At 42.0% G+C, this 13,235-nt stretch overlaps 1 protein-coding gene across 1 annotated transcript in view; it reads right to left on the bottom strand.

Moving 5' to 3' along the window:
- Nucleotides 1-4,074: 4,074 nt before the first annotated feature.
- gatad2b (GATA zinc finger domain containing 2B) overlaps nt 4,075-13,235 on the bottom strand; it is a 28,359-nt gene continuing 19,198 nt past the window's right edge. Inside the window, exons 6-11 of the mRNA XM_023960077.1 lie at nt 11,936-12,103; nt 11,346-11,715; nt 11,045-11,247; nt 10,811-10,921; nt 8,582-8,780; nt 4,075-7,978 (exon numbers count right to left, since the gene is read on the bottom strand). Of these exons, the coding sequence (XP_023815845.1) occupies nt 7,842-7,978; nt 8,582-8,780; nt 10,811-10,921; nt 11,045-11,247; nt 11,346-11,715; nt 11,936-12,103 (1,188 nt within the window). The 3' untranslated portion in view covers nt 4,075-7,841. The remainder of the gene's footprint in view (nt 7,979-8,581; nt 8,781-10,810; nt 10,922-11,044; nt 11,248-11,345; nt 11,716-11,935; nt 12,104-13,235) is intronic.

The following is a 13,235-nucleotide window of genomic DNA, read 5'->3' as shown; positions in this document are numbered from 1 at the left end:
TTTTTTCTCTGTGTTGTTTCACAACCATCAAATATATTTCTGTAAAAAGCAAGAACCTTTTAATTGTCTCAGAAGGCTCAAGTGTAATGTAAACTGATCGTTGTGGCTCCTCTCTCAAGTATCCCCACGTCTGTAACAAGATGCCCCAACTGACGCCACATGTCTTCTGAATGGTTGACTTTTCTGGGTATCGCATCTCTTCAGAAGTGGGATCTAAAAATATTTTTGTTCACAGACACAGTGATGGAAATCAATTTTGTAGAAGGGATCATTTCGTACTGTAACCCTGGTGCTATCCTACGCACTTTACCATTGGGAGTTGGGTCATCTAGACCCACTAGACAGTGTGCTGAACCTTTTTTCTTCAATGATTTGTGAACCTCACTGGTGTCCATGGATTACATGAAATCTTTCCACCTTTATCCACATTTGTCATGGTAGGAATAACACATCAAAGTAAGGGTGGAGTCATCTAAGGGTTAAAAACAAGGGTTAAAAAAGAAGTAACACAATTATCTGTAATAATAAGGTTTCCAAAGATTTGTTTAGGTCAGGAAACTCAGTTCTTTCCTCATTTTTATACCTGAAACATATTAACTGATTAAAGTGATCAAGTTGATGCCTCACTGATTTCCTTTCAGGATAAAAGATGTCTGGAACGTCTTAAAATGCTGCATTACCCCAATGATTGGAAAAATACAGCTCTTCTTCAGACTAACTTGGGTTTATTGTAACTTTAAATATTTTTTTCTGTCTCTAATATATCTAATTTGCTTTTTTTTATTCATGTAATGAAAAAAATACATTTGAAAGGAAAACCTTTCCATGCTACACAGATTTTTTCTACTGTGGGACAAACACTTTCATCCAACATGCCATGAACAACTTTGGTGTGAGATTTCATTGCAGACTGACCTCCAGTCTACATCTCAAAGCATAAATTCACAGCAATGAAGCTGCTGAGTGCAGACTGACATACAAATGAATGAAATGAGTTCCGAGATTCCCAAAGCTGTGACAGACCAAGGAATGTCTACGTGCGATTTGACGAACCACGTCAAGAAGAAAAACAAGTCAGTCCAATCAGTTTCAAAATCTTATCACACCACATCACGATGAACAAGCTCTGCATTGAGAGAGGAAACACCAGGAACTCAGCAATCAGGCCCTCTGTGGTTCTTTATGTAGTAGAAGTGCAGAAGTTCAACCTGTCACTTCTGAGCTTTTTTTTTGTAAATGCAGGGCAATATGCAGCTGCTATGATGCTGGAAGGATGGACAAGACCTGATAAGCAGTAAAGAAAGTGTAATGGTAGGCAAAGGAAAAGTGAAAGAAAGACCACGAAAAATGTGTGGGGGTGGGGGGGCACGTTTACAGCATAAACAACTCAAGGGAAGCGAGGGTACACAGTGTGCAGAGGTCTCTACGTTCTTCATGATCACCAGCCTTCAACCACCTCCATAATAATTTAGGACTGACTCAAATCCTTGCACGATCACAGAATTTCAATATAAAACTTTGGTCAGAGGGGTTGTTATGAAGCTTCAGCCTCTTGAAGGTCACGCTAAAAAAACAATGAGCTGCTTTCACAGGAAAACAACCTCAGTTGAGTTGGTAGCCAGATAACATTGCAGTCTATAAAAAACAAATGACACATTTCCATGAAACCCGTTCCATTTCTAGAGTCAAAGAGCGTCGTTTTGTTTTTGTTTTATTGCACACCAGAAACTTTTTCTTTTTCTTTTTGCTTCAAGTGACACACGTTGTGCACATGTTGCTTCCTGGGTCTTCCAGCCGCCGTGCACTTTTTTTGTCTTCCTGCAGACAGACGTGCCGAGGGCAGCGAGAACCTTTTGTTCCACATTTCAAACTCCCAACCACAGTTACAGAGTGTTCTCAAGTTACTAGAGTGACAACAGACAACAGCCACTTCCTTGGTCACGTGACCTCCTTACGTAATATGTTTTCATTTTCCAGACAAGGCAGAGGCAGAGTTTCTTTGGGTTTTGTCGCAGTTCTGTGTATTTATACGCTTTGACACACATAAAAAAAAAACCATGAGAGAATGTAGAACTCCACAAATGTTCATTAGAAGAAAATAAGATGGTTTCCTTTGTTTTGCTTGATGGAATCGACCTTGACGCCACTTCCAATCTGTTATTTAAAATACCCCATCAGTGTGCTGGCACCCAAAATATATTTACTCTGCACCTGGTGCTGTGAGGAAGTCCTGGTCAGTAGTGGATCATGGAGCTCTCAGCTCTCTATCAAAGCTCTTATCTGGTATTTATACCCCTGAAACATGCAAGATCTGAAGCTAAATCCTGTGGCTTAGTGAATGGAAGCTCTGATGTGTTTTCCACTTGATTATTGATTGAGCAACATTAGCAGCCCCACCCTGGTTGAACCTGACAGACCACAGCTGTTTGTTTTAACACACAAAAGGCTTGATTCTAGTTTTCATACCATGCTCATTTCCCAGTCTAGTTTTTCTAAAGTGCACTTGACCAAGTTTATTCATAAAGTAATTTGAGTTAGAATCACTTTGATGAAAAACAGATTCAACATCAGCTAAGAAACAAACCAACAGTCTGTGGTTCTGCTTTTGTTTCAATGTTGGTTTTGTCCTGGCCTGCTTTTTCAGGTGTGTCAGTAAAGACTCTCTGCATCAGATTTTCTTTTCACTGGTATTCTGGCATTGCAACATACATACGTGTATGTGCCAGCAGTGCAAAAGAAAAAGGACAACCTTTTTTTTTTTAATAAGAAGTCTAGCAGACACCTGAAATAACACTGTGACCCATCGGTCGACCTCAAAGAAAGACATGATGCTGCGCTGTCCTTCATCTTTGTGATAACTGTTTTACATCCCAGCATTTCTGCTCCAAACTCTAAAATAACTCTTACATATTTTGGGTGTCAAGATGCAAGCATAAGAAAAAGCAAAGAAAAAAAAAAGATGGAAAACAAAAGTGAATGAAAAACACAAAAAAGTCAGGATAAATTAAACTCTGCACAGCTGGTTCAGACTTATTGGCAATGTCCATTTCTACAAAAATAGATACGAAAATGAAAATAATAAAGGTAGAAAGGCAGATTTAGCACAGCAACTAAGACATCTAGGAAGAGGCAACACAGGGTATCAAACAATTTACAAAAAGTAGGACCAGCCAGACGTCCTGTCTTTTCCCTAAAACAGAATGAAACCCCTTGAAGCCTGAATTGTTTTTCAAGCTATGAAACAAAACAAAACAAAAATATACATGTATGTTTTTCCTTTCAAGAAGATACTTAATTATGGTAATATTGGAGACGAAGTGGTTTGACTTGCATCAATAGACGTCAAGGATTGTCAAACTCCAGGCCTCAAGGGCCGGCAGTTTTGTTATGCAAGAACCCTGGATCAGATAGGATCTGCCAATAAGAAGCTTCAGTGGCAGGTTAGTTGGAAAAAATGTAAGACACTGGCACTTGAGGCCAGGAGTTTGGGACCCCTGATTAGTGCTCCCTATGGCATCCATACATCCATCCTCTGAAGCTGCCACAAAACCTCCTCAACCAATTTACACTGACTAGACTTACCATTATATCCAACACCAAGTCTTTCCTCAAGCTTGTGAAGACAAAATTCTGAGGAACAATATCCAGCTCTTTGACGGTCTACTTTTAGTCGCCCGTCTCCAGCTTCTTCCAACTGACCAGTATCTATTCTTCAGGGTGCTGCACTTCCCTCCTTCACAATTAAACACAATTGCCTGCTTCTTTTCTGCTTTGCCTTCATCAGGCTCCTCGTCAGCTCACGTGCAGCTGACTTCTCAAGTAATTGAAGGTTTGATAGCCTCCGTCTGGGAAGAGGAGCCAGCAGACCACTATCTACTAGAAATAAAAGTATACGTCAGCATCTCCGTGTGGAAAAGAGACAGAAATGGACGGACTCTGGCAATGCTTTTGAGATGATAAAATCCAGTTTTACTTTGTGGAGAGGGCAGGGCTGAAGCTTAGATCTGCAAAAGAACACTGAACTACATTACCCACAATGCACTGCTCCCAAAAGATTAAATGTGTCACACTTTGAAGCAAATTGTTTCAACCTTTATTAAACATAGCTTGCAAGAGATAAATATTACAAAGATATTTCCTTGAAAATTAGCTTATTTTTTTTAATCAATGCATAATTGTCAATCAACTGGCAGTATTCAAACAGCATTATTTTTCTTATAACTTTTTTTTAACTTTTGAAGATACTTTAATATCAAGTATGTGCAAAAGGTCAGGACTGACATAAGCAAAAAAATTAAGCTCTGCTTGATTTCAATTTTTCTCAGATCTTTTTTTTTTAACATGTTGAAGAATTTGTAAAGCCTGGGTTTGCACTTAATTATTTCCCTGCATCAGCAGCAAAATTGAAAAGAAGATAAAGCTGGACGGTACAGGAGCAACCACTGTGGTATGCTGGTGTCAGCAGGGACACTGATCACTGATTCACTTCCTCTCTTATACTGACTGGACAAAGCTCGTCGCTGCAGAAACACTGGGGAAAAAAAGAACATCTATGCTCTTTGTGAGGAAAAAGAAAATTAAAATGAGTTCATTTAAAATTCCTGATATATTTAAAAAAAACTCTGTCCATTTATTAGTCATCGGTAGATGAAGACACACAAACATTCGAGAAATGCTGTGTCAGTCCAAGATGATCCTCGGATTAAGCCGCCGTGAAAACGTCTTCAGTGATCATTGTCCTGCAAACTTCAGTCCAAAATGAAGCAAATGCACTGAGCAGGACCAGGAAAAAAGGGGGCGGGGATAGTCCCCAAACATTTTGCACATTTGTTACACAGTAATACACAGTGATCACAAAACAAAATGACAAGCTTCACAATATTCATGGCTTTTTGTTTGCTTTTCTACACAATGTACAACCATTTAAGTTCTTTTTTTTTGTTTTCAGGATACAGGAGGAAAAAAAAAAAGAATGCTTCTGTACAATAAGTCATTATTACTTCAAACCTAGCAAATATCGTGTCATTTATTTCATAGTTTAAACATTTAGTTGTTTAACAGAAACAAAAAGAACTGAACTGAGCCATCGGAATAAAAGTGACTTCTGAGAATCCCAAAACTTGAAAAAGGATCTTAATTTTAAAAACTGCTATGTGCGGGCGAATCTGCAGACAGCTGGCTGACAGGAGCGTCCTCTTCCCGTCCAACCCTGCAGTGCACGCGTGACCAGCGGGCTTCGAATGTGGAGCTAGGGAGTCCAGAAATATGGAATACTGCATCGCTGAAACAAACCTCAGCCGCTTTCGCCACTCCATCAACAAAACACCACCACTCACGGGACTGACAGATGTGCACAGGGGGCAGCCCTCCACCACAGCTCCTCCCCGTGTACAGGAGGACTGCAGCTCTGCCTCTCAGTGGAGCCGTGAGAAACAAACGCAAACATCATCTATTGAGGAGAGTCAATGCTGCATCAAAGTGTCAATCGGATGAATTATGTCTTGCAGGGTTTTCAATAAATCCTCAAGACCTACAATACTACTGTTCTATGGCTGAACCTTTGACAGAAAACAGAGGAGCAAAGAGCTGCTAACTTCACGCTGATGCAGGAGAAGCATCTAAAACAAAAAATGACTCATTTATTGCATCACCTTCAGCACTGCCTCTGCTGCTTTAAACACCCTTTTACACATCATGTAGCTTCAGAACCAATGAGGCCCAAAATGGAAAAGTGTTGTTCATAAAGGCAGCTTCAACTAGTTAAGACTCACTGCTGGGAGGATTACAAAAAGTATTTCAATCTAAGAACAACAGAACTGCAGCATCTGTGCCACGTGTCCACCAAACCAAAGTTTTCGGGCTTTTTTTAGCAGAATGACCATAAGTCACGAGTATCATGAATGGACTTAAACTGCTGCCGTTTACTGCTTTTATCTCATGATGATGACATGCTGACAGGGACAGAAACTAAAAACAAAAAAGGAGGAGTCACCAGTTTTTACAATGTAAAAACACCAAAAACAGAGCAGAAGTGAAGCTGACATGAGTGTTTCAAGTTTGGACTCATCTAGCTGCCAAATGCATATCTAGACTTGGCTCCACGACACAAAACCGTGACAGAACGCGACTGCTAATCCAGCCTGCAACCTGCTCCAGAATTCAGATGCTACCCTGTTTCCAGGATGAAGGCTGGGTTTCTGCCTCCAGACAGGCAAGAAACGCGGAGGAAACTTTCTGATTGTTGCTGACAACTTTCTTTGGCAACTATTTGGTCACATCGTTCACATTATCGGCCTTCTCCTACTCTCATTTCCCAAAAGGCTCTGATCTGGAGGAGGGCGGGGGCTTAGGCAGAGATGACTGCTGCCTCCTTCTGGTACACTTGTGGGGAGGGAGGAGTCTCCCCTCCTCTCATGTTCTGCAGCTTTTTTAAGCAGAAACTGACAGTCACGTGCATTAAAAGATGACTGAGAAACATGGGAAGGAAGCCATGCTGCTTGGTCTAAACTGTCAGAGAAGAGCAGCAGAGAACCGACCGTCCTGTTGAGGGTCGGGTCGGTGACACGCATCCGAGTCTGCTTTGTGTTTTGACACGAAACTTCAACCCACACTAAACACTATGAAATTAAAGTCGAAATGACACGATTCCCCCACAGCCGACTGCTCACCCTACTTTGACGCTCTCCCATCCAGCTGCCACATTTAAACCCGGCAGTCACTCCAGCCCGCAATCATAAAACCAGCATGAAATCATTCATGTAAAATAAAAACAAAAAACAAATTCAGCCTCTTTGCCTTTTACAATATTCATCTGGCCTCACTCACTTTCAGCCTCGACATTCATTTCTTCTTCTCTGTAACAAAAAAATTTCCCATTGGAAACATGAAAAGTGCTCCTCTGGAGTGAGGCAACTTGTGTGCAGACGTGTGCACACAATGATTGATCCGCGTCTCTCCCAAACATTATCCTTCGTTCTCGGAACCAGAATCTCAGCAGTTTCCTTCTTTTGATTATTATCGTCTCCAGCGGCAGGAAACCTCTCAGGTTTGCCGCCAAGTTCAGTCAGAGACGGCATTTCAAAAATAAGAACATCAAAATAAGAAAATGTTGGACCTTAGGCCAAATCGAAAAAAAAAAAGATGAAAAAAAAAGGAGGCATTGAAGAGCTGACGACGTCTGCATCCCCGTTCCTCTGCAGAGAACCTCCCGACTGCAGCCTCTGAAACTTAAAGGTGACGTGATAAAAAAAAAAAAAGAAGCTGCTGATGAAGAGCTGTGGGGACAAGTGGCGTCCTCTGAACACACCGTTGTTCCGGTCAGCATCCTCCACCTCGTCAACAGCTAGTGTCAAACTTTTTAAAACCGCAGAGGTCTTAAACGTCATGTTGCATAGCAACCAGAGTGCACCCTGTTATTTTTTTTTTTTTAATGCATGTGTGTGTGCGTGTGTGTGTGTAGCAATAGTCTAAATTTGGAGCTGGGCAAAAGTAAAAGATGGACACGGGGAATTCAGACGCAGAGAGGTGAAGCAAACACAGGAAAGAAACGGGTCTCGCCAACTGGAGCAAACATGGCAGCTGCGGGTTTGGGGGAGTGCCACCACCAGTGAAAACCGAAGAAAAGTACGTAATAAAATTGAAGAACGAGTAAGATGCTTTAGCTGTCCAACTGGGCAGGTTCTGATGGGTCGGCTGAGAGTAGGCACAAGGACAGGCACTGCATGCGATGAGGGAGTTGTGAAATGGAAACAACGGGTGATCTGGGAACGCTTCCAAACAGGGCCTGTGGGTAAACTGCAGAGCCCGGGGACAAGGTAGAGTGGGGTGGTGGGGTGCTGAGCTCATTTCTGTCCGCTGATGGACTGCGATATGGACCGAGGCGGGATCATGTCCAACAGGTACTCCCTCTGTCGGTCCGCTAAGCTGGATGTCTTATGGGCTCCCACGGCGGCAGGATTCAGGTAGGCAATATTTAACCCTGAGGAGCAAACACAGAACGGCTGCTGAAGCGTTTGTTGCCTGATGGTTGCAAATGAAGAAAACCACATGAATGAGAGCTGGGGAGGGGAGGTCAAAGGTTAAAGTTAGTTATGTTTTGAAAAAGATGAACCCTTTTGTTACATTGTCTCACCTCCATTTCTCTATAAATTGATGGAATTTCAGGAGGAGGGCTAAAACCGCTTGTAGTTTCAGTGATGGATGCTGCTTTTCTACATATCTGCTAGGGGTGTAAGCATTAATAGACCTAATCGATGAATGATTGTTATTCCAACAATCCATCCAGTTGAATTTGTCTGAGGGAAGTTGTTATTCAAATTGGACTATACCATAATAAATAGTCTCAAATTGAAATCAATTGATTCACCTGCACTGTTCATTACCCAGGTATTTATGTCTGAGTCACACTGGTTGAAGTTTTGGCTAAAGACGTCCTGGATCCATTTTAGTGAATCGGTTCGTTCAAATAGATATTATGAATCCCGTTTGTCACAACTTATGATACCAATCGAATAGTTAAAAGGAACTGTTACACCCTTAATATTTGCTTTCTTTAGTGCTGCTAGCTGGCAGAAGCGTGTACCTGGGATGTTGTAAATCTGGCGGCGGCTGTCGTGCAACAGTCTGTTGCTGCTGCCGCTGGTGCTGCCACAGTGCTTGCCACCAGTCATTCCCATGAGGCTGCTGGCCACTGACAGCTGGGAGGCCTGGGCAAAGTTGGAGAGGACGCCTCTTGCAGAGTTCGACAGACCTCGCTGGAGAGAGGCCTGAGGCTGCGGAGCCTGGAAATGGGAGAAATCTAAAGTTAGCTTTGTTTATCGCTTGTGTTCAACTTTGAACTAATTACAGGAAGAAGAAAACAAAAAAACTTGATCCACTGGTTCCCTTTTCTTGAAAAACAACAGGCACTTTACTGTTTTCATTCAAGAATTTCAAGTCTGATTATCTTGTTTGCTAATCCTGTTACCCATGCGCACACCTACATGTTACTACTGGAGACATTAAGATAAAAAAAACCATTAGCAGCAGTTCATGTGATCAATTCCTGTCTCTGCACCAGAACCAAGCTGAGACTTCTACAGTATCTGGGAAATGTAGGGTGAAAGTGGGCGTGTCCTGGTTCTGTGGTTGGGAGTTAGTGGGGTTAAATAAACATAGATGTTTTTCAGTTAATTGAGAGTCATTAAGATTGACTAGACAGAAGGGCCTTGTGGGAGAGAAGTTAAAATAGGGATCAAGGCTGGAAGAATCTGATCGTTTTTCAAAATAAATGTCACGTGTGTCTTCGTTTTCCTCGTCTGAGCTGGAATCTGGCCCAAAGCTGTACGGCTGGATAGCTCCAATATTGCTCATCATTTTTTTTTTGCTCCGAAATGTCCCACCCAAAACTCAGAGGTGAATTTCTAATGAACTACTGCTGCTCTGCAGAAAGTATGTCCCGGAAAACAACACAGATTTTTGGATTTTGGCTAAAAACAGCATAATCATAAATAAATGACTAGGGATGGGTACCGTGCCCCGGTATTGAACCAGCCCCGGGGCCACATTCTTCAAGACCGCAGTATCGTTAAGATCTGACCTGAACGGTTCTGCTATCGGTACTGGAGAAGTTACTTTTTCTTTTTTTTGTGTCCCACAATCGTTATCTGCCATATTTAAATCACCAAGTCAGTCAATTTTCCGTTAATTAATGATGATATTAATTTCGGTATTCTCGTTGAAGCAGAGAGCTCTGTCTGTCTATTTGTGTGCAAGGGGGGCGGGGCTGTTGTTCAGACAGCACGCGCCGCGCGCACACACACACACACACACAAGACAAGGCAGCGCACACACAGTCAGTGGCGTTCTCGTAGGGGACACGTGAGTGCCCTAGACTAAGAACACCAGTTTCTGCGTAAAATTAATGAAGTTTGCATCAAGGAGCCCCTACCATGCTGTCACCTTGCTGCTACGATGACCGTATGTTGCGCTGTTTGTGTAGAACACGCTGGGGTGGCGTGTTCTACACAAAACAAACAGGTAGAGAGGCGGGGCTTAGATTCACCGCTTATGATGCCAGACCCGTGACAAACTATCAGCTGCTTCCTAATACTTAATAATAATGACTAATGATAGTTGTCATCCGTAAAATTAATATAATTTATTGGGTTAACTTGATTTAAACAAAAAATAAATAAATAGAAAGGAGTCTGCATCAAAGTGAATTTGTTTTCATCATCTCACTCAAGCCTAACTCTGGTGTTTGACAGACAGAAAAGTCTATTCAAGGTTGTGGAAAATGGACGAAAGATCAAAGAAAACATCACGCTCATGAAGAATAAAAATAATTAGATTAAATAATTAAAATGAATATCCTGTCTGGAACATTCTCATGTATAAAGTAAAAATTTTTGTTAAAAAAACAGTGTGTTGCATAATGAGGAAATAAAAAACTTTATGTTCTTAATTTGTTATTTATTTATTTATCCATTTTTCGTCCTCAAAATGTATCGATAAGAGTACCGTTAAAATACCGGATCGATAAGCAGTATCGATAAGAGTAGTAGTACCATTAAAACCTTAACGATACCCATCCCTATAAATGACCACTGGGAACGATTTTAAACTAGATCAAAATATGATTGGAGTGAGACTTTTAGCATCTGCTTGTCTTCATTTGTGTTGTTGCTACGATGTTGGGTGTACATGACGTAGGTTGTTTTTGGAGGACTGCTGCTCGGCAGTTCTGTGTTCCTGTCTGGTGTAAATTGTAATTTATACCTAAATGGTGTAGACGCCATGTACACCTCACACAGCTCATCGGGCTGCTTACCTGCCGGAGGGCGTGCTGTCGGATCATGGTGTCTGCTTTGGAGACGTTAGAACCAGCGGATGCGGCGCTCGGAGAAAGAGTCGTTTGCTGCTGAAGTCTCTGTTCGATCTCCTGACATGAAAACACATCCACGTTCAGTGCTTCATGCTCTCTGTGTTTTTAGGAAGATAAACTAAGATTTGAAATGTTTGACTAGATCCTGATGACAGATGTATTTCTTTTCCCCCTCCTGACCTGCTCCTGCTGTAAGGCCTTCACAAAAGCGTTCTTCAGCCGGTTGGTGTGCTCTGCCTTCAAAGCCTTCTTCTGGTTGGATGTCATGCACTGCTCACAGAGGATTCGCCCGCTCTTCTCTTGTTTCCAGTGGGGAGTAAAGTCAGTTCGGCACTGGGCGCAGAAGAAGGGCTCCATGCGAGCCAACGCGCCTCGGAGTTTACCTGCAGACAACACCAGGCTAAACTCATGCAGCTTTGCTCCGGGGATGTCATTGTGAGTGGATTTGTCATGCTTCTTCCTCTACTGTGATCATCCTTACCCTGACTGTCCAGCACGCTCTGCACCACCTCCTCAAGGCCCACCATGTAGATAAACTCGCTATTGGCAGCAGAGGGCAGGAAGTGGAGGAGCGGTGCTGGAGGTTTGGGGGGAGGGATCTCCAGCAAGGTCTTCTCCAGCTGCTTCCTGAGAGCCAGCTTGGCTGCTGCCTGGCTGCTGGCCTGGTCGGCCATGGAGCCCACCCCCGCTCCGGCGGCAGCAGACAGGGTGGATGGGCTGACGGCCGAAGCTCCGCCCAGGCCGCCCGACACACCGCCGGCCCCCGCTGCTGCTGCTGCCTGCATGTGCGCCAGGTTCATGTACATGGCACTGGAGCCAGAGTGCTGCGAGGCTGCCACCTGCTGGCTGGCCTGAAGAAAAACAGATTCAGAGGCAAAATGTTGAGTAATCGAACAACCCTAATGGGATAAAAAAAAAAAAAAAAGAGGAAAGAAAAAAAGAAATCATGAATTCCACAAACACGTGTTTCCTGATAATGTGGTGCCATTTGTAAAAATCTGCATTAACAAAGAGAGGATTTATTTGAGCTGCTCCAACAAAAAAAAGTCTACTAAACAGTCATTTTCTTACCTGTTGGTAACTGACAGCGCTGGGTATGGTGCCGGAACCTGAACGGGACATGCCTAGTTTGGAGGAAACTCTTTGTCCCTGCAGGTGGGAGGGGTTGGGAGCTATCACTCGCTGGGACATCAGCATGGAAGGCAGGCTGGTATTAGCTGACCGGATGACTGTATGACCCTAAAAAAAACAAAGTGTTACTGCGGAAAAAACCTGGTTCACAATCTGAGTTTGCAATTGTCCTCCAGTAGAATTGAAATGTTTTCTTTAACTCTGAACATGAACAGTTTTAAAAATTAGACCTGAAGATAACCCAGAAGAGGCAGAAGGCAGCTCTGAGGGGGCTTTGCATCGTTTAGCTGTGACTTTTAACCTTTAACCTCTCTGCCCTACTCCTGTGTTTAAGGAGGAAGATGTGTACCAGTTTCCTTTAAAATAAATGGTCAGGAGTGAGGGGCAGAGCAACACAGACCCTTGAATTTGTTTAAATATAGGTGTGAACATTTTTTTTAACAATGAATAGGCAAAACCTGATAATAAACTTCCATTTTATCAGTATTATCCCTGAATTATGCTGTTCTGTTTGATTACTTCCCACATTTGGAGTGAAATAAAAAATAAATAATACAGCTTACTTTTTTAATAAACAAACATTTAGTTGGTGTGGAAATGGAAACATAAATTGGATTTTTCAGCATGCTCTCATCTTATTTTGATGCATTTCCTCAGTGTTTAATCAAAGAACCTGAAGATACAATAACAACCATGTCAGATGGTATAGATTGTTTTTTCTCTTTCTGAAAATTAAAATTCTATTAAATGTTCTTGGCTGTTTATTAAGGCAATGATATGGTAACCTTCTTTGTCAAAGTTGTGAGATCCACATTTAATCTTGTTTGTGACTGATTATTGGACTTTATAAAGTTTATATTTAGGAGAATTTGTTCAAATAATTATGTTGAGCCAAAGATGGACTGCACTCCAAATACATTGTTTTTATGTTACTATACTAGTCAGAAAATCAAAAGGTACAAGAATGATTTGTCGAATTTCTATGTAGGTGTTATATATCAAAGCATTTAGCGTTACTGGCCTTCTAATGAACATTTTTTCAAAAAAACGTTGTCGGGCTTTTAACTTAAAAAGCTGCCTGATCAGTATTTGATCACTGGACTCATAGACAACTGAAAACGCTTGAACTAAATTATTTTGCTCACTGGGGATGATTGTCACTTTGTAACAGGGTCTGATCTTTGCAGAGAGAAGAATTTCTTTACATTTCTATATTACTTTTTTTGTGTGTTTCTTTATC

This window comes from Oryzias latipes, chromosome 11 (genome assembly GCF_002234675.1).
Source record: "Oryzias latipes chromosome 11, ASM223467v1".
NCBI classification, from domain to species: domain Eukaryota; kingdom Metazoa; phylum Chordata; class Actinopteri; order Beloniformes; family Adrianichthyidae; genus Oryzias; species Oryzias latipes.
This window is presented reverse-complemented; position numbering and strand designations above follow the sequence as displayed.